The following is a 19,753-nucleotide window of genomic DNA, read 5'->3' as shown; positions in this document are numbered from 1 at the left end:
ACCCTGCAAGGAAGTTACCATTATCCCCCCTTTACAGATGAGGAATCTGAGGCTCAGAGAGTTGAAGGCATGGCCCAAAGGCACACAGTAAGCAAGGACACCAAGTCCTAGCTTTTTCACTAATCTAAGCTGGTGAGTAAACAAACCAACTCTGAGTTTTTCTTTCACCAGCAAAATCCTGTCTTTCCAACGTCACAGTCTGCGACTTTGGGTGGAGAACCCAGAGGCCGGTTTTCCTACTGGGACAGACTGGTAATGAATTCTTCCCTTCCCTTTCACAAATGTCTGATGCTCTACACCCAAACAACCTGCAGAGAAGCATAACTTGGCCAGGCGACGCCCTCTTGCCTGCTCTTCAACTTGGAAAGGATCCTGCTGCAAAGAAGGGTGTGTGTGGAAGCTAAGCAAACTCCCAGCTTCCATTCTGGTCCAGGACCCCACCTCGGGAAGACCTGGCCTTGCCCTTGGCCTGGGGAGCAGTGACCTGTTAAACTGTGGGGTACTCGCTACCATAAATAAATAAGTAAAATAAAGTGTGGGGTTACCCAGGACACGGGGCTCAGTGTTGCACCCTCAGTTGGATCACCCTAAGCTCTGTAGGGAAAAAGTTTCCCATCACCCCTTCGTGTCTTCCTCTCCCCCTACTGAGCGTCACCTCAGTCACGGGAAAGTTCAAAGCGACCCGGGACGAGGAGGAAGGTGCGGGGGGGGGGGCGCGTAATGAGAGACGTCCCAGCTGAGTACAGGGGGTCGTCCCAGGACCTGTCTCTAGCAGGGCGGGCAAGTCAACCCGGCTCCTCTCGAGGAAGAAGTTACAGTGTCTCAGTGGGCGCAGCCGGACCCGGGCAGAGGGACTGGGCTCCCGCTCCTCTCGCCTCCGCACCCGCTCCTGCGCGGGGAGGAGCCGGGGTCCACCGGTGTAGGAGGGAGGGAGGGCTGGGGGACGCGGGGGCGTTGTAGTAAGGCTCGGGGAGGGCATCCTGATCCCGGGGGTTGTCGCTGAGGGTCTTGGGGAGGAGGTGCAGCGTCTTGAAGCGGGGGGGGTCTTCCCGGCCCGAGGTGCGTCGCTGAGAGACTTGGGGAAGCGACCCCTGGATGTACTGGGGCTCAAGAGGTTGGCCCGGCCCCGGGGCAGTCGCTGAGAGACTTGGGGACGGGACCCCAGGAGGTACTAGGGCGCAGGGGGCGTCCCGGCCCGGAGGCAGTCGCTGGGAGACTCGGGCAGCGGATTTCAGGTCGTGAGACACATGAGACATTTCAACCAGGGGGGCGTCGCCGAGGGGGCTGGAGAAGGGGTCCTGGGGAGTTACTGAGACGGGGAGGGCGTCCCGGCCTGGGGGGCGTCACTGAGGAGTATCAGGTCCTGAGGCAGAGGGGACACCAGTCGGGCCCCGAGGCGTCGCTGAGGAGCCTGTGGGCGTCCTGGGTCCCGAGGCTGGGGTCCGTCCCCGCCCTAGGGGGTCGCTGAGGGGCCTGGGAGCGGGTCCCAGAAGGTACCGAGGCAGGAGGCAGTGGGCCCCCCAGGCTGGCCGGCCCGCGTCGCCCCTCGGGCGGGCTCGGCGCAGGACGGGCGCCGGGGGTCGCTCACTCACCGGGTCCGGGGCCGAGGTCGGGGCTGGGCGCTGGCCGGGCCGCCAGCGTGAGCGCGGCGGCGGAGAGCAGGGCGAGGCGGGCGGCGGGCGGCGCCATGGGCCGTCAGTGCGGGGCCCCGGGGCGCGGCCCGGGGGAGAGGGGGCAGCGCGGAGAGCCGGGGGCGGCCATGGGAGCGGGACGCGGGGCCCGACTGTGGCCCCGCCCCGGCCCGCCCTCCCCAGCGCTGCCACCTCCGCGGCCGCCCCGGGTCCGCCCGTCTCCGCCGCGAGGCCCGAGGGGCGGAGCCGACTGCGCCGCCCCGCCCCCCCCCCGCGCCTGCCACTCAAGCACCAGGCCCCGCCCGTCCCAACACCTGGGCCCGCCCCGGAGGACGCCCTATTTGCCCGATCGAAGGGCGGGGCCAGCAGGTGAGGGGCGGAGTCCGGAGCTTCGCCTCCGAGTCCCAGCAAGGTTTGACCCGGCTGAAGGGAGCCTGGCGCCCGGTGACCACCGCTCAATCCCTCACTGGGGTCGTGACCCAGGCGCGGGCTCAGCCACTGCGGTAATAATCAGAGCAGCAGTTTGCAAAGCGCTTTTCCCTGCTTGGCTCATCTTAAGTGGTTAAAAAAAAGGGTGCTTTGGAATCAGCCTGTCCGGGTTCATTTCCCACTCTGTCACGCGTAAGGCCTTGGGTAGGTTTAAAGGAAAATAGCTCTTACCTCAATTTCCTCATCTGTTGAATGGGGACGATGATAGCAACTACTCCCCAGAGCGGTTGTACTAAATACGATAACGCGTGGAAACCTTCACGCATGCACAGTAGGATCTCAGAAAATGTTGAGTTCTTTCTCCATCCAAGTCTTGCAGCCACAAAGGAGGCGGCATACTGTGTCAACTAGGGAAGTTCCCGATCTGTCTGAGCCTCGGCCATCTGCGAAAGAGGAATAATAAAAGTTCTCCGCAGGATTAGAAGCGGGTAAAGCGCCCACCACAAAGTCCAGAGTGGGTAGGACAGTGCTGCTTAATCTACAGCCTGGGAGACGGGCTCAGAGAGCGGTGGCGTGCTTCGACTCTCGGCCCCCGCGTGGTAGGCCCTTTGGCCCCCAAGGTCCTCCCCAGCCGCACCCGGCTCGGCCTCCCTCATCCCCCGCACTCCCCCCGGGCAGAGGGGATTTTCCAGTGGCTCCCGCCTCAAGCACCGCGGTGACGCCCGGTGGGGCAGGTCCGGGCGGCGCGCCGCGGGCTTTCAAGTCCCTGGTCCCGGGCTTGCAAGTGCGGGCCTGCGCCCGGCGCGGCGGCGGGAACGTCCGCCCTCGTGTGCTGACTCGCCGCGCCCAGAGCGGGGCTGGGCGGCCTTTCCCCCGCCCCGACGACTGCTCCCAGGGCCTGGCCCCAAGGGCGCAGCCACCTCCCATGAGGCCTGTCAATCTTTGTACCTCTCCGCCCTCAGGACGACCCAGCACTATGGCAAGAAGAATCTTGTTCGGTTATTGTTTTCACTGTGTCATTCCCGAGTTCAGGAATCCTCTGGGCTCCTTATTGGAGCATGGGGGGGACACCTCCCACCCAGCCACGCCCAGTCCCTGGGGACACGCACCCTCCACATCCCACTCGGTGTCTCCCGTTCTTGCTCATCCTCTCTCTTCACAGTTTTGGGCCCTTGCCCACCTCCTCCAGCAGGACTTGAGAATTCTTTACCCCTGACTTGCACTCTTGAAGGCAGGAGCACCTTCGAAGAGAATGAAACCAGGAGGTACGGGTGAAACCCTCAGTACAAAGTAAACACTCGATAGAGGTGAACCTTCCTTCATTCAACAAATATTCAGTGCTGAGGACACTGCCACCAAAAACACAGGCCCGAATCTTCCTCCTGGAACTTACATTGTAATCAACCAACAGGATAAAAGAAGTGTATTTCAGAGACCAAAAAGTACTACAGAGACAATGATGTTGACAGACTAAATCTGTGGACTGTTGTTTTGTTTTGTTTTTTTAATTTTTATATTCTTTAGGATTGGGGGACAAGGTTCGTAGACTGTTTTAAATAAGATGCTGGGAAAAGACTTTAGCAAAGCAGGACACAGTTCTCTACAGTGTACAAGGTTTTTTTCTGTGTGTCATTCTGATTTCAGAGGAGAAAATAGGAAAGGCACACAGGAGGTTTGAAACAAGGTGTGTTTGGCCAATTCTGGGCATCCATGTCATAGTACCTTCAGTCTATCCTGCTCCCTGTAGGAAAGCACTCCTGCTGGCTGGCATCAGCCTCCTTCCCTCAACTGGCTCTCTCTGCCTCTGTTCGACCAGGACTGCTACTTAATATGCGTGGCCCAGTGAGAAATGAAAATGTGCGGTCCTTTGTTCAAAATTATTAAGAATTTCAAAATGGTAACAACAGAGTATTAAAGCAAGAGTGGGGCCCTTCCAAGCATGGGGACCTGTGTCACTACACGCAGTTGTCCCTATGTACAACAGAACTCAGAAATAGTATGCAAACTCCGGCCCCCACTGGCTGCTGTAAGAAACATCCCTCCAGCCTTCCCCACCCCCACCTTCTCTTTACCAGCATAAAGCCCAGCACAGGTGATGGAAACAGTGCACAAGAGGCTAAAAATACAGCTGAGTGTGTCTAGCTCATGGTGCTTAATGGCTCAAGGTCTTTCACTCAGTTATGTGGTCCCGGCCTCTGGCAGGGAGCAGCCTGAGATATTCATTTCAATGCTTCACATGCCTCAGGCGTTTAGCAGCTTTATTTCATGGAAAGAGTGAGGACATTGACTGCAACCCCTGGGCCTCCAGGAAGATGTTTTTTGTCTGTTTGCCTGCTAGTGCCTGCTGCCAGGCCCTTTTCCTCCTCCGAGGACAACAGGATTTGCCAGTAAGTTGGGAGACCTAAGTGGGTGGAGTTTGGGTCATTCTAGTGTCTTTGAAACTCCAGTTGGGATGATTTCTGCTTAAAGGGCAGTCATGTTGTGGAGAGAGTACTAGAAGAGCCTGATTATCTTATCGTGACAATAGCAAACATTTACTGAGGATTTTACTAAGCTTGTGCAGAATGTTTATGGTTGCATTTCACAAAATCTTCCCAGTAGCCTTATGAGGGAGGAACCGTTACCTCCTTCCCTAACCCCAGCACACAGAGAGGTTAAATGACTTGCCCAAGGGTCACATAGTGGTAGAGCTGGGGGCTTTGAACCCAGACAGTGGGACTCCAGGCCTACACTTAAACACCATGCTAAATTGCCTCCTTGTCTTCAGAGGGTTCTGTCAACAAATGCTTACTGAGTGGTCGAAGGACGGGATTAGGGTGGGGCAAGTGAGATATTCACCTCAGGCACACACTTTAAGGGGACTTAAAAAAAACACAATAAGGGGCCAACCTGTGGCTCACTCAGGAGAGTGTGGTGCTGATAACACCAAGGCCATGGGTTCGGATCTCATACAGGGATGGCTGGTTTGCTCACTTGGGAGAGTGTGGTGCTGACAACACCAAGTCAAGGGTTAAGATCCCCTTATCGGTCATCTTTAAAAAAAAAAAAAAACCCATAGTAAAAAACCAAGTAACCAAGATAAGTAAATATTATTTATTAGATATTTTATACATCTAATAAAAATATTTAATAAATAGTATCTTGATACAATATTTAAACAATATCAATAAACACAAACAATTCTATGATGGTCAAAATATCTGCCTTAGTCTGTTTTCTGTTGCTATAACTGAATACCACAGACCAGGTAGTTTATAAAGAAGAGAGGTTTATTTAGCTCATGGTTCTGGAGGCTGGGAAATCTAAGAGCATGGCACCAACATCTGGTGACGGTCTACTTGCCACTATAACATGGCCGAAGGCATCACATGGCAAGAGCAAGAGCGTGCATGTCAGCTCAGGTCTCTGTTCCTCTTCTTAAAAAGCCACCAGTCCCATCATGGCGACCCCACCCTGATGACTTTATTTAAACCTAATTACCTCCTAAAGTCCCCACCTCCAATCAACACATGAATTTGGAGGTTAAGTTTCCAACACATAAAATTTTAGGGACACATTCAAGTGATAGTATTATCAAAATTTTAATTAAAGACAGGATCTGTATTCCTGATTTTCCTTTAGCTTTAGACTTGGCTCAGCACTGTATTGTTACTGATCCTATCTCCTAGGATTCTGGTTCAGACAACTAGCCATGGAAATTTCAAGAGAAGCAATAGTTTGCTTATTCTGCTGGGGGTGAGGGAAGAGAAGGAATTTGGTTTTGACCATGATGAGTTAGAGATGACCATAGGGCATCCAGGTAGGCACATCTGAAAACTCAGGGTAGGGTTTGGGTTAAAAACGAGGAAGTGGGAGTCATTTGCATGGAATCAGGTGAGAATTGGTAAGAGGGCAGGCAGGACACCATTATTTCACATACTTGGCCCCTGATTGGTGCATATTCAGTACATGTGGTCTAAGTCATTGGTCCTCGGAGTTTGCATCATAGTTCAGGAATCTTTTCAAATTCTCTCCCATCCAAAGTTTTTCTCTTTTTCTATATCACGAATCCCAGAAATGTTCCCACATGGGGGTGGAAGTTTACTGCTTGGGTGTTAAAATAAAAACATCTTCTGAGGAAATTAGAGCAACTAAATTCTACCAGAATTTGGGCGGTGTGGCCATAAAGAGGAAAGACAAGAATTAGTATAAGTTCAATTTCTTTTTTATTAGCTGATCCTCCAGAAAGAGAGCAAGAGAAACTAAAGAGAAGAAAGATAGTAGTAAAGGAAATTTAAAAAGAAAGAATGATTATAGGAGCTAAAAATACTGTGAGTAAAGCTTGGCTAAGCATCAAAGAAGGGCAGATGTGTTTCCAAGTAGAAGCGGTGGTTTAGATATGTCAGGAAGCACAGCTCCAAACGATGAGTAGAAAATAAAGGTTATTTATACTGAGCTCAGCAAAATAAAAAAGCTTCATGGAAGAATTAAACTGAGGAACAGGAAACATGGTAGCCCTACTGCCTCAGCCCCAAGTTCTCTGGATCAAGTTTTGGCACCAATGATGGAAACTTTTACCATGGTTTTAGGACCCTGGACCAAATAGTCTTTCCATTATGACTTTATAATTCTAAACAACCATCAATGGAACAATCTCTGTTAATGACTAGCCACTTTCCTTATCGTATCCTCAGATATCTGCTTCCCTTTCTGTCTAACAAAGTATAGAATATTCTGGACAACTCCCACAACCAGGGGGGAAATGTAACTTCTGTACATACACCACTTTGTGAGGTCAATCAATCTGACAAATATTTAGTGAAGATGGATCATGAGAAAAGAGATGCTGTGATACCTAAGTCAGATCAGAAACATTTCCCACTGTCAACGGGCTCCTCACTTGGCCTCATAAACTGGATGGACACACATGAAGGACCTGAGATGAAGATCATAACAAATGTTGGGTTATGTCACTCAGACCATGAGCAAACAGCATCTCCAGAAAGGGTCAGATGAGCGAATAGATCACAATATTAATAACGTGAAGAACACTATTTATTGAGCATGTACTATGCACCAGGAGCCATGCCAAGTGGTTCACATGCATTGTCCCATTTCATCCTCCCAGTAATTCTTGGGTACACACTATCACTACTAGCCCCATTTCACAGATGGGGAAATTAAGGTTCAGAAATGTGAATTCACTTGCCTGTTAAGAAATGGATCTGGCATGCCAACTCAAGCAGACTGACTCCTGAGCCCAGAGAAAGTTTCATGGAAAGAATAAGACGAGAACTGGGCCTAGGTATAGTATGTGTATGGGCCAACCATGTGAGAGGCAAAGCATCGTGATAACTACAAGTGGTTAAGAGCAAGGGCAGTATAGCCTTTAGATGAGTCCAGCCTTTTTTGGTTACTAGCTATGAGACATAGGGCATAGTTCTTGAGCAACTTTTGCCTCAGTTTTTTCATCTGTAAAATGGGGATGGCAACAGTACCCAAACTCATAGAACTGTTCGTAGCATTTCATGACATGATGTGTGTAAATTGTCTAGAACAGTGCCTGGTCTTCAGTAAGCATTCGATAAACACTAATTTTCTTGACATAGGAAAAACAGCATAGGCCAAGTCACTCTGGGTTAGTTCTAAGGAAGGTGAGGGTTACCTGTTGGAGCACAGGTAATTGAAATGAGTTATACTGAAGGGAGAGAAGGCAGAATTTGATCAAGTTTGAAGCCTATGGATGAGGTGCCGCCCATGTGAACAGCTCTGTGCTAGGAGGAGATTCAAAGTGCTTCTCAGACATCAAGGTCCAGGATTCGATCCCTGTACCAGGCAGTTGCCAAAAACAAAAAGCGAAAACAAAAAAAACAAAGTGTTCCTCAGAGTCAGAGCTGTGTCACTTGGTCATTGAGCAAAAGATTGAGGAAACAGAGTGGCTGGAAAGAGGAAGTGTGTGAAAGTCACACTCAAGATGGGGAAGAAGAAAAGAGAAACAGAAGAGCTACTCCTATCATGCCCCTTTTGGCCGACGTTTTCCTTCTGTCCCTTCTATGTAGAATAAAAAGCAGATGGTAATTTTTAGGTAACCCAAAAGCCTGATGCCATCTCTCTGGGAGTCACCGGCTTTGGAATGATGCTTGCCTGTCCATCACCAGACATTCGCAAACCCTTCCCAAAGACAAACCCTTCCCAATGTCCTGGTCTAAAACTGACCCACCTCTGGGGTGGTAAGGCCAGGGCTCTTTGCTGAATGGACACCATTGTCCTCCCAAGTGTCTGTTGGTCCAGATGCCGCCAGCCAGGAGGTGGTTCCACCTTGGGGCCTGCGGTGTGGTCTGCCTGTAGGCTTTGATTCACTCCAGGGACACCACTTCAAAATTCAAGAAGGCAACACATGCAATTCCAGGAGCCCCTGCCAGACTCATACTCTGATTTTCCATCATTTCACTCTCCTCCCCCTCAGGAAGGAGCCTCCTTTGGCATTTTGTGTATGAAAAATCAAAACCACCAACAGGACAAGCACTTGATAAGGAGCAAGGCATTGCCCAAGAGTTCCCAGGAAGAGGCGTCTTTGTTCTTGTTTCAAGCCCTTGACACTACTAACAGCTCTAATTACTGCATTTGCCATGGGACGTAAAATAAAACCACATTCCAGAAATCATGTAGTCTCCCCAGGATAGACACGCAGGGAGAGGTGCCCAGGGCTGCAGGAACATGTTCTTTCATTTCTGGTCCCTAACCTTGGCAGCTATTCTGAGAATTTAACAGTACCTTCTTTATGTGCATGGAGGAGAACACTTTTGCACACGTAAGGATGCATCTAACTACCTGTATCCACAAATCTGGTCTGCATATTTGACTGCATTTTGTGCAAAGCATGCTTTTTAAGAATGTTAGGTCCTTCAAAATTCACCCAAGCAATTTTGGGGGAAATGAGGACTTCAGAAGTATCTAATGCTATAAGCACAACAAAATGGAACTTCTTCCAATATAATTTAACTGTAAAATCTCATGATGTAAGACTCACCCATACCCACATCACAAACCAAAGTGACATCACAAATACTAGAGATAATGGTTCAAAACTGCCTGCACATGAGCCCAAATCTAAACAAACTGCAATTTGCCCATACATGACTGAGTCAGAGAAAGATAGGTGACTAGAAATATTAAAACCAAACAAAAACAAAACAAAAAGAAACGAGAGAAAAAGGAGAAAGAAAATACATATTTCTTCCCCCTACTAAACTAGCTAAAATAAAATTTAAGGCAACTGAAATATGGTAAGGTGATTTTATTTTTTATAGATGGCATTTCTTTGAAAGCAAGGTCTCTTTAAGTATGTGATTCTAATCTATCCAAATTGTTCTCTTGTTCTTGGCCGGCCCCAGGAAATGGAGGCCAGCATCACTTACGTTGTGGTCGTGCTTTTGCCTTTATGGACCCCCAAGTCTGTTTATTTCCTTGTTTAGAAGCTCTTCTTGGCTCATGGCAGTCTGGATAGAAAGTGGATTCAGTGTTTGGTAGGACTTATCTGCTGTGATTTCTGTGTTGCTGCATGGTTGAGGAGTGACTACGACTCATACAGGTCTTGAGTGACCCTGCCTCCCATTTCTTTCTTGCCATGGATTCCCTTGTCTTTCCAGCAGACAGGAATTGTCTTCTATACCTTGTAAACCCTCTCTGACCCCCGACTTCCTGCCCCAGCATGCTATGTTCTTTGAGAACCTGAACATCACTGTGATCTTGTTACTATCTCTTCCCTTCTTGGTACAAAAGGCTTTGGTGAGTAGGAGAGAGGATATATAGCAAGATTTCTAGGAGCTGTGTGGAAGGAATGGTCTATAAAATGATGTTAACACCTTGCCTCCAAAGTGGACCTTCTAGTCTGTGCTTGAGAACTGGTCTTTTTTTAATTTCCTTTCGCTACTTATAATTCTAGCATCCAATCTCTGTGAGACGAGACCCCAGCATCCCCATCTATGGACTCCGGCAGTCCATCTTATTGAACACCAGGCTTCAGGACTGCTATGTGGACTCTCCAGCTCTCACCAACATCTGGATGGCCAGAACATGTGCAAAGCAGAACATCAATGCCCCAGCACCAGGTACCACCTCTTCTTGGGAAGTTGTAAAGAACCCTTTAGTTCCCAGTTCGTTTTCCCTGGTTAAGCTTGTGCTTAGGCGGCAACCGAAGGCTAAGTGCTGCCCAGAACCATGCAAGTTTGAAGACACAAATCTCTCGAAGAGATTAAAGCCCAAGGACAATTCGGCGATGAAAGCCACCCAGCAGGTCAGGATAAGAAACTCCATCAGTTTCAAGAGCAGGCGGCCAGCAAGCCAGCTTCCAGGCTCACCTAGTCACAGGAGGCCTGCAGGAGGCATCAGAGAGGTAGACAATGGCCAGTCGGGGAGAAAATGTGATGGGTGGGGAGAGGGTAAAGGTAAAGCTATAGGACACTTAACTCTTGAGATTCATACCAAGTAAAGGAAACCCTAAAGTTGAAGACAGGATTGGCGGGGGAGGGTGCTGGGTTGCAGCATGATAGAGTGGACAAAGTTCTGGGGTTGTGCTATTTATTTATACTCTGCCTAATTCTATAGAAGGATGAGGTGGCTTTCATATACACAGACAAAAGACACTTAATGTGGAGGGAAAATAATGGTGAGAAAAAAGGGTAGGATATGGATAATGTGTACTTATGTACATATACACCCACCACAGGTAAGCTACAGATCTGGCTGTGAACTTCCACATAAAGATCTTGGCATCCAGAGGCCCGATCTGAGTCCAGCTCTGTCACTCCATGGTGGCCAGCAGAGCTCAGAGTGTGCCCTGGAGCTAGGCTGTCAGGGTTAAAATCCCAACTGTCTATAATTGAGGACAACCTTGGGCTTAAGCTCTTTGTGCCTTGATTTTTATCATATAAAATGGGGGATAATGGCCATGGCCTCATAGGACTTCTTGAAGATTAAATGAGTTAATACATGCACAGGGCTTTTCAACAGAGCCTGGCACAGAGTAAATAATTAGGATCCTAATTCAGGACCTAGTGGCATTCAATAGATGACAGCTGTGGATATTAACCTTATAGCTGTGTGGCCTTGGGCAAACCAATTCCAATTTCCTTGCCTTTAAAGCAGTCTCCTGCTGACCTAAGAGGGTTATGGGGAACACACACAGTGTATACATAAAGGAACTCAGTAAACTAGAACATGCTAGACAAATGTTGGTTGTTGCTGTAACCAAGACTCTGGGACACAAATCCCAGATAATTATTCTGAGCTCCCTTCTCAAGTTTTAGCTTTGACTTCTCTGCTTTCTTCCTGGCTAGAGTAAAGAAAGTTCAAAGGAGAAAAAACTAACAGTCCGCCAAGATCTCGAGGACAGATATGCTGAACATGTGGCTGCCACCCAAGCACTACCCTGGGATAGTGGGACAGCAGCTTGGAAGGGCCAAGTGTTGCTTCCTGAAACCCGAAAGAGACAGCAATTGTCAGAGGACACCTTATCCATCCACGGCCTCCCCACAGAGGGTTACCGGGTTCTGTACCAAGCGGTGGTGGAGCCTATGCTGTGGAATCCTTCAGGAACCCCCAGGAAGTACAGCTTGCAGCTGGGCAAGGCCATCAAACAGAAGCTCTGGGAGGCTCTGCGTGGTCAGGCTGCCACACCTGAAGGTGCTCAGAAGGATGTGTTACCCGGCAGAAAGTGGCTGGGTGTCCATGAGGAGCCTGTGCCCAAGAAATAGCCTAAGTTAAGGACTGAAAAATAGAAACAGGAACTCATGGGATTAGGATATTCTCTGCTAGACGTATGAAAAATAAACACCAGTTTGCACCTTCCAAGTAATCTCAGAGTGCTTTACAAATTAGTGACTACCCTCCCAGGAAAATCAGACAGACAGGTATGGGATTCACTCAAGATATTACTTCCTGTAAGAGCTTGAGGGTCTCTAGGTCTTCCGGATAGGGACAGGCCTGGCAGATGAAGCCAATGATTTATATTCAGCCTCTATTCCCTGTTTTCAAAAAGTGGACTGCTAGGTTCTTCATCATTGCCTACCACTTTCCTAGCTCCCTCCACACAGGGCTGAACAGAAAGGCTACCACTGCCTCAAGGATATAAACCCACACTGCTCTCCCAGGACACCACCTAAATCCCCAGTGACCTGGACACTAAGTTAACAGGAGAGGAAGTTTTACAGCCGCTTTCATGGGCCAGTTTAAGTTAAAAGCACTGCCCCATGCAAACTTCTCCTTTGTAGAATCTGTAGACCTTTACCAAACAGAGCAGTGACAACATATAACGCATACTTGATAAAATTGTATTTTTTTTTTTTACAGTCATTTGTACAATTTGTTACAAAACCATAGAAGACTACAACTTGTTTTAAATCATTTTTGGTCTGCAAATATGTAAAATCTGTGTGCAATTATCATGTATTTACAGGGCCTTGGGTTAGTCATTTTCAATGATTATTCCAACAATGTCACACTCTCAACATAAGACATGGCTTAAGATAAATATATTAGTAAATAAATATTCTGAGAACATATTTCCATAAATGAAATGTGCTGCTATACATATACAGAATATACATAAATTGTTTTCTAGCTTTTAAAACATTTTTTTTAAATGGTAATATTGGAAAAAGAGCCCTTAGACCATTTTAGTACAAAATCTTTACAGCAAAGTCTTTACAAAATATCTTTTAAGTGCTATGGGAGAAATTTTTTTAAAAAACATTCTAAAATAGTGCCTTGTTAGACCAACACAATAAAAAAAAGTATATAAAGAATAGAAAAAGACAGTTCTGTTTTAAAAACAATACTCTTGATTAGTAATTATTTTTTAGACCTCATTTTAAAAGCATTAGTTCTGCATGAACTTTGAGTAGAGACCAACCAGCAGCGCTTAGGGTAGGGTCTGAGCAGTGGGACGGCTGATGAACCTTTATAAATGGCTTGGGTTTGGAAAGGAGGAGGAAGAGACTAAGGGTTAAAGCCAGCTTACTGGGGCTGTGTCCACAAAGAAGTACCTCACTGGCCAGAACACCCAAACTTCCATTTTTAGCTGGTTCTAAAACTCTTCAGTTTGCATGGCTGTCCTACACCCAGGGCTAGGCCATGGGACCACGTTCAACACTCACACCCCAACTTGGGGTGGGATGGAGTAGTTCTTAGTGGAAAATGAAATGCTCCCAGTTTCCATGGCCATATAACCACCACACACCACTGAGAATCCAGAGAAAAAGGCTTGTCATTATTATTGATGTTTTACAACTTCAAAAATGACATCTTTTGATTTAAATGGTCAAACAATAAGATGTTGGTTATTTTATTCTGGTGACCTCGCTGTCTGATGAGGCAACACAAATGTAAAAGACAATGGTTGATATTTAAGGTTTTAAAATTTCCTTTGTTTCTACCACTTGTAAACTACAAAAATCAAATGTGCTTTTTTTTTTTTTTTTGCCATCTGCAATTACCACTCTTTCAAATGAAAATTTGACACATTTATTTTAATAAGCGCAGTTGAAGCCACATTCTCTACTCATCTGTTTATTACTTAAGGCTTACTAAGGAGTGGTTTTCCAGCCAGGGCTAAAGAAAGCCACTTTGGGGGTATGGTTTCAGACAAGGAAGATAATATGCACTCAAAGGCATTAAAAACAAAAAAGCAAAACCGCAAACAAAAAAAAAATCTCAACAATGAGAAGCTGCTTTTTGCAGTTCATGTTAAAAGCAATACCCCCTTCCATAAAACCATGTAATGCAAGCTGTTGTCCTCAGCAGCTGCTACTCCTGGCCCGAGAAATAAAGGCGGCCCAGATCACATGTCAACAGCTTAGGCGCTTCTCACACCCTCGCCAACAGGTGTGCTGGGCACAGCCCTGGGAGCAGCCCCCAAGGGACTGTACCCAAGGCCGGAGGACAAATCTCACCACAGTGAGTTCCTAAATGGCTAATGGCTCGACCATTTCATGCTGGAATTTTATTCTGTCAAATCTTGGCTAGAAATAAGTAAAGTTCCTCATTATAGGATGGGGGTTTTAAGAAAAAAGTATTCTGATATGGTGAGATTCTCATTCTTAATGTTCTGGTCTAGATCTTGGGCTGACTTCCTGTGAGCCTGACCTGACTGGAGAGGGGTCATCACAGTTGCCTGGCAACCCAGGATGGTCCCTAATTCTCCACCTCCTGGGGGCCAGATCCCAAGGTTCCTATTCTGCAAATCAGCTTTTATTCCCAATGGGCCAAACTGTTTCATATGGCAACAAATACCTACTGAATGAATAAGAGTGACCAGAAAAGTTAGTGAACACAAGGGCAAATATGATTAATTTCCTCTAAAAAAAATTTTTTTTTTTTTAAAGAACAACAAGGAATACACTGGACAAAAAGGATCACAATCCCTGAAGTAGCTTTAAATAGATTCTCTCTCCCTTTTAAAAATGAAACATCTTTTAAACAACCAAAACGGTCTGGATTTTTATTCTCCCTCCCCCTATAAGAAAAAAAAAAAAAAAAAGCTGGAAAAATATATAAAAACCTACCCTTTGGGTCTAAACTATCTGATAGTCTCTGTCTCACGGAGAATCAATACATAATAGTGCATTAGGATAGTAGACATCTGCAGGCGAGATGAGCGATTTCAGCCATGAGGCAGAGGGCTGAATAACCCTGAAGCGGTGCTTCGGTAGGGAAAAGGGATGGGAAAGGTATCATTCGAACAGAGCTCAGTGCAGAGCCCGTGGAGTCCGGGCATGTGTCCCCAGGAAACAGCAGCTAAGGGGCGTGGCTGCCCTCACACACACGCACGCGCATAGGCATGCTCCAGCACCCCCCCATCCCTTCTCTATGAAGAGCAACCCCCCCGCCCCCCTCCCACCGGCAGCCACGTAGGACACCAAAGCCACACTACATTCCTCCTGTGTGTTTGTCCCTACACACCCGTTGAATCATTTCTGCAGCCGATAGCAGTAAGCCCAGGGCCACGGAGAGGGGAGAGCCTCCTTCGCTGCCCTGGGGGTCAGAGTTCAGGAAGAGGATTCCCCAAGAACATTGCCCTTGCTATGACCTGGACCTCTGCCAAGATCAGGACCGTGAACTCCGTCATTTTACTTGGTACGATGACCCCAGGGGACAGATTGAGGATATTGGGCAGAACTGTCCCTGTCACCCTGGGGCCTATGTAGCAATGGCTTGACCCAGTTCCCCAGTGCTGCAGACCTTCCGCCCTATTCCTAGCTGTTTCCGTCACCTGCCTAAAAGAGTGGGCTGGAGAGACCTGACGTTTTGTACATTGGGATTTGCCATGAGAAAGAGGCAGCTTTGCATTGTTCCTCAGAGTTTGTACCCATATCAACTAGCTTTAGTTCAAGTTTCTGGTTCATTTCTAAGGCAGGTGTAGCCCTGAGCTTTTCAAAGGCCTGAGCTCCCTCTGGGGAGACAACAGTATCTACACATGATGTGGTTCATTTAATGCAGCAGTGTTTTTTTTTTTTTTTTTTTTCTTTTTTCAGCGAAAGTTGGCAATTAGGGTTCTTTAAAATATATATTTAAATAACTTTTTACATTTACATATAATATCTTAAAAAAAAGCAGAGAACTCAATCCCACACACCTTGGAACCCCAAGCACACACATTTTACAAAACAGAGTAACATGTTATCAAAGGAGGCAAAGGACTCAGAGAATTTTGTCTGTTGGTTTGTTAATGGGGCACGGTGGGGAGTTGCCACAGGTGGCTCACATTTTGGGTTGAGAAGAAGGGCTCTCTCTATTACCACTTTTGTGTGTTTGTCAAAGCTAAAAAAAAATTTTGAAGGAAGTCAGAGTTTGGAGTCTCCCTACAGTTCCCAATTTCCAGATAAGAGTTTCTTCCATGCTCAGGTTCCCATGCTGCCGCTGTCTGCTGGGCAAGAACCCGGTCCTGTGAGAGAGAGAGAACAATCATCAGGGGAGGCAGCTGGCACGGCAGGCTTCAGGCACAACACACAGGGACCAGGCAAGGGATTTGGGCGCCCCTGTCCTGTGTGTGTGGTGGGCTCTCAGCAAGTGACAGCTCATAATGGTGGATGGACTGTCTCTCAACTAAAGGGCTGAAGCAGGGCTCCTCTTCTGAGAGGGGTTCAGTCTGTGCTGAGGGCACAGTTGCCTCCTTGTAAGCCAGCCTCCCTCATCTGGATGTGCAGCACCTTCTGGAAGCCCTTAGGTGGCATGAAAACACAATGTACAAAAGAGATGTTAACTGAGTGCCCAATGTGTGTCAGGCCCTGTTGTACAGTGGAGAGGACCCTCTCACAGAGCTTACAGACCTCACAATGAAGTAATCTCGGATTGGGATGATTTAGGAAGTAAAGAGAGGGTGTGAGAGTGACCTTGGAGGGAGCTGGTGCGTCATTTTAGCTAAGATCTGGAGGAGAGAAGTAGCAGAGAGGTCTGGAGGCTAGAACGAGCTTGACGCTTGGGAGAACAGAACAGAGGCCACTGTGGGCTAAAGCAGTGAGCGCTGCCAGTGAAACAGGAGTTGGTAGGATGGGTAGGCAGGGGTCAGCTCAGATGGAACTGGCTGAGGAGTTTGCATTTTTAAGATTCTAAAGGTAAATCATTTAAGGGTTTTCTAGCATAAAGACTTCAACTTATGTTTGAAAAAAGGCCACTCTGGCTCCCAAGTGGAATAGAAGGCAAGACCAGAGACAGGAGACCTGTAATGAGGCTAGTGCCTTTGCCCTGGAGAGAGGAAATGGGGCTGGACGGAAGGGACAGCAGTTGGGGATGCAGAGTAGTAGATAAATTTGGGATATACTTTGGAGGTGGAACTTGTCGAACTGCTACTTAGAGGTGCTAGACTGTGCAGTTTATTACTGAGACCAAATATTTGGAAATTTTAGAGCAATTTGATCTGTTGAACCCAATAATAAAAAATCTGGACTTGTATTTTGCATGTCTTTTCCTAAGTTTCATTTTTCTGGGAATTCATGTTTATGGACTGGATTAAAAATAAGCAAATGTGAGGGCCGAACCCGTGGCTCAATCGGGAGAGTGTGGCGCTGGGAGCGCAGTGGCCCAGGGTGCACCGAGGCCACACGTTCGGATCCTACATAGGGATGGCTGGTGCGCTCACTGGCTGAGTGCGGTGCGGGCGACACCAAGCCAAGGGTTCCGATCCCCTTACTGGTCACCAAAAAAAAAAAAAGCAAATGTGATCCTTCATAGCCAAGTTGAAAAGCAACAGAATGCTGGAGTGTGAGGAGCAAGGTAGGCCCAGGGATGGTGCCTAGGTTTTTGGCTTGAGCATCTGGGCAGGAGCCTTGGAAAAGGGGACAAGGCAGAGGGGGACTGAGTGTTGCTGTGGACATGACAGGTTGGGGTGCTTGTGAGGAATCTGGGGGGAGATCATGGAAGCAGAGGGCTCACTGGGTCTGGAACTCTGAGGAAGGGACAGGTTGGGGAATAACACTTGGAAGTCATCAGGTAGTCGGTATTTAATGCCAAGGGCACAAAGGAAGTCATTTTGGAAACTACTGAGGAGAGAAAAGAGGACCTCCAAGGAAACTCCTGCTCTCACCTGCAGCCTCTGTGGCTGTGGCGTTGGACTCCTGAGTGTCCTGGGGGGCACTGGGGAAGCTGGCCCTGGAGGCACTTGCCTCCTCTGCAGGGCAGCCATGCCACAGCAGTGCCCCAGCCTGGCAGCACAAAGCCTGCTCCTCCTCCTGGGCTGCTCCCAGGCCCCCCAGGGGCCGCAGGGCATCTGGGTCCAGCGTCCCACCCCAGGGACTGAGACTGTAGGTCCCTTGGCAGTCTGAGGGCAGGCCCAAATCACCGTCCACATCCTCCGGAATGATGGGGATGCGCTGGCTCAGGTCCCGGGCCCCTGGGTAGCAGCTGGGTGGGGGCTCCTCGGCAAGCGTGTACTGCACGCTCACAGAGTAGTCCTCGGTGTAGCAGCCACTGCCCCCTCTGCTGCCGTGGGCCACCTGCTTCTCTTCATAGAAGCAGCAGGGCAGGCCCTCATATTTCACCCCATCTGTCCTAGGCAAATGGTCTGGGTGAAGGCTGTATGGGCCCTGGGAGCTTCCTGGCTGTGGCTCCCCACCCACAGGGCCGCAGCCCTCACAGAGGGGGGGACCCAGGAGCAAGGAACTGGCTGCTCCTGCACTGGGCCCCAGTGTGGAGGGCTGAAGCTCGCAGCAGCAGGCACACGATGGCCCCTCAGGGCCCCCCTTCCAGGTCCTCCTGAGGTCTGGGGCGCCCCCAGGAGAAGCCTCGAGCCCCACTTCTGAGGTAGAGCTGTTGGGCCCCCTGTGCTCCAGGGAGGAGTTGCTGCTGTAGTTCATCTCCAGGCTGCACGTGGACAGCTGGTCCCCCGAGGGAGAGGCAGGGCCCGACCAAGGCTCTCCCTGCCCAGCACCATGACTATGTGCTGCCGGGAGCTCCTCAGGTGGTGGGGAGCCCTCGAGGTGCCCGGCAGGCCCCCGGCCTGAGCCCCCTACATCGCTGGTGCGACAGGGGCTCCGGCTACGGTAGATGAAGGGGTCATAGTCGCTGCTGAGGGAGCTGCGGAAGGTGGAGCAGCTCCCATACACGCCCTGGTTGCTGACCTCAGTGCAGTCCACCACAGAGTCGCTAGAGGAACAGTGGCATTGCCCAGAGCTGCTGCTGCTGCTGTCACTGCCGGGGCAGTCGGCCAGGTAGCCACTGCACACTGAGCGGTGGCCGTGGTAGCAGCTAAAGCTGGATGTGCTGCCACTCTCCAGGTGGGAGGGCGGGGCCACATGCACCACGGTGGGGAAGAGCAGGCTGCTGCCACCGCCACTTGGCGCAAAGGCACGGGATGGGCCCCTGGGAGCCAGGCTGGGCGGAGGCTGCCCCTCCTGCTCTGGGTAGCTGAGGCCCTGGAAGTAGTAGTGTTGGTACATGGTCTCGTACTGGGAAAAGCAAGCTGCCTTGGAGAAGCTACGGCCACTAAACTTGGGCCTGCGGAAGGGGTGAGCTGGTGAGTAGGCCCGGTGCTCCAGGCTGCAGCGGTGAGCAGCCAGGGTGTGGTCCAGGTGGAGGGGTGGGTAGCCACGGATGTAGGTGGGGGTCTGCGGAGAATAGAGGCTCTGCTCCCCGTGCCGGTCCATGGTCAGAAGTGTGATGGGGTTCCCATGGGAGTCCATGCTTGTCCTTGTAGGGTAGGCTGGGATGGCATTGGTCCTGTGCACGCGGCCGGGGTAATGCACTGGCAAGGTCACCCTCTGCTGCCGCCCGCGCGAGAGGTTGTTCGGCTCCACACAGACGGCACTTGGGTTTCCCTTTTGTTCTGGGGAGAGGGGGAGGGAACAAAGCAAGCAGGGCTGAGTGTACCGGTGTCAGGAGTGGAGGGATAAGAAAGGGCAAAGACTGAAGCAGCAGGCTTGGTGATGTGTCAGGGTGCCCATTCTCATGACCCTGCCCCTATCTAAGCTGTCACCAAACTTGGCTGTGCTGGTAGAGGCTGACCTGTCTCTCCGTGTGAAAAGTGGTCATCCTGTAAGGGCCTGATAGAATTTGGATGTGTTGTCCCCACCAAAACTCTTGTGGAAATCTGATCCCCAATGTGGCAGTGTTGGAAACTGATTGAGTCATGGGAGCGGATCCCTCATGAATGGATTAGAGCTCTCCCTAGGTGGGGGGATTAATGAGTGAGTTCTCGCTCTATTAGTTGCCATGAGAGCTAG

At 49.3% G+C, this 19,753-nt stretch overlaps 3 protein-coding genes across 4 annotated transcripts in view; 1 reads left to right on the top strand and 2 right to left on the bottom strand.

Annotated features, from left to right (window-relative positions):
- KREMEN1 (kringle containing transmembrane protein 1) overlaps positions 1-1,827 on the bottom strand; it is a 65,835-nt gene extending 64,008 nt beyond the window's left edge. For both annotated transcript variants that reach the window (XM_063086770.1, XM_063086771.1), the window contains exon 1: positions 1,593-1,827. In XM_063086770.1, coding sequence (XP_062942840.1) covers positions 1,593-1,689 — 97 coding nt within the window. In that variant the 5' untranslated portion in view covers positions 1,690-1,827. The remainder of the gene's footprint in view (positions 1-1,592) is intronic.
- Positions 1,828-10,104: 8,277 nt separating this feature from the next.
- Positions 10,105-11,794, top strand: C2H22orf31 (chromosome 2 C22orf31 homolog). The gene is made up of 2 exons (XM_063085413.1): positions 10,105-10,434; positions 11,378-11,794. Exons 1-2 carry the CDS (start codon positions 10,105-10,107, stop codon positions 11,792-11,794), a joined length of 747 nt encoding a protein of 248 aa, XP_062941483.1.
- Positions 11,795-15,670: 3,876 nt separating this feature from the next.
- Positions 15,671-19,753, bottom strand: part of ZNRF3 (zinc and ring finger 3) — a 141,745-nt gene continuing 137,662 nt past the window's right edge. Inside the window, exons 8-9 of the mRNA XM_063087155.1 lie at positions 17,620-19,356; positions 15,671-15,981 (exon numbers count right to left, since the gene is read on the bottom strand). Coding sequence (XP_062943225.1) covers positions 15,938-15,981; positions 17,620-19,356 — 1,781 coding nt within the window. The 3' untranslated portion in view covers positions 15,671-15,937. The remainder of the gene's footprint in view (positions 15,982-17,619; positions 19,357-19,753) is intronic.

This window comes from Cynocephalus volans, chromosome 2 (assembly GCF_027409185.1).
Source record: "Cynocephalus volans isolate mCynVol1 chromosome 2, mCynVol1.pri, whole genome shotgun sequence".
Taxonomy (NCBI): Eukaryota; Metazoa; Chordata; class Mammalia; order Dermoptera; family Cynocephalidae; genus Cynocephalus; species Cynocephalus volans.
The sequence above is the reverse complement of the archived record's forward strand: the minus strand, read 5'-3'. Positions and strand labels throughout refer to the sequence as shown.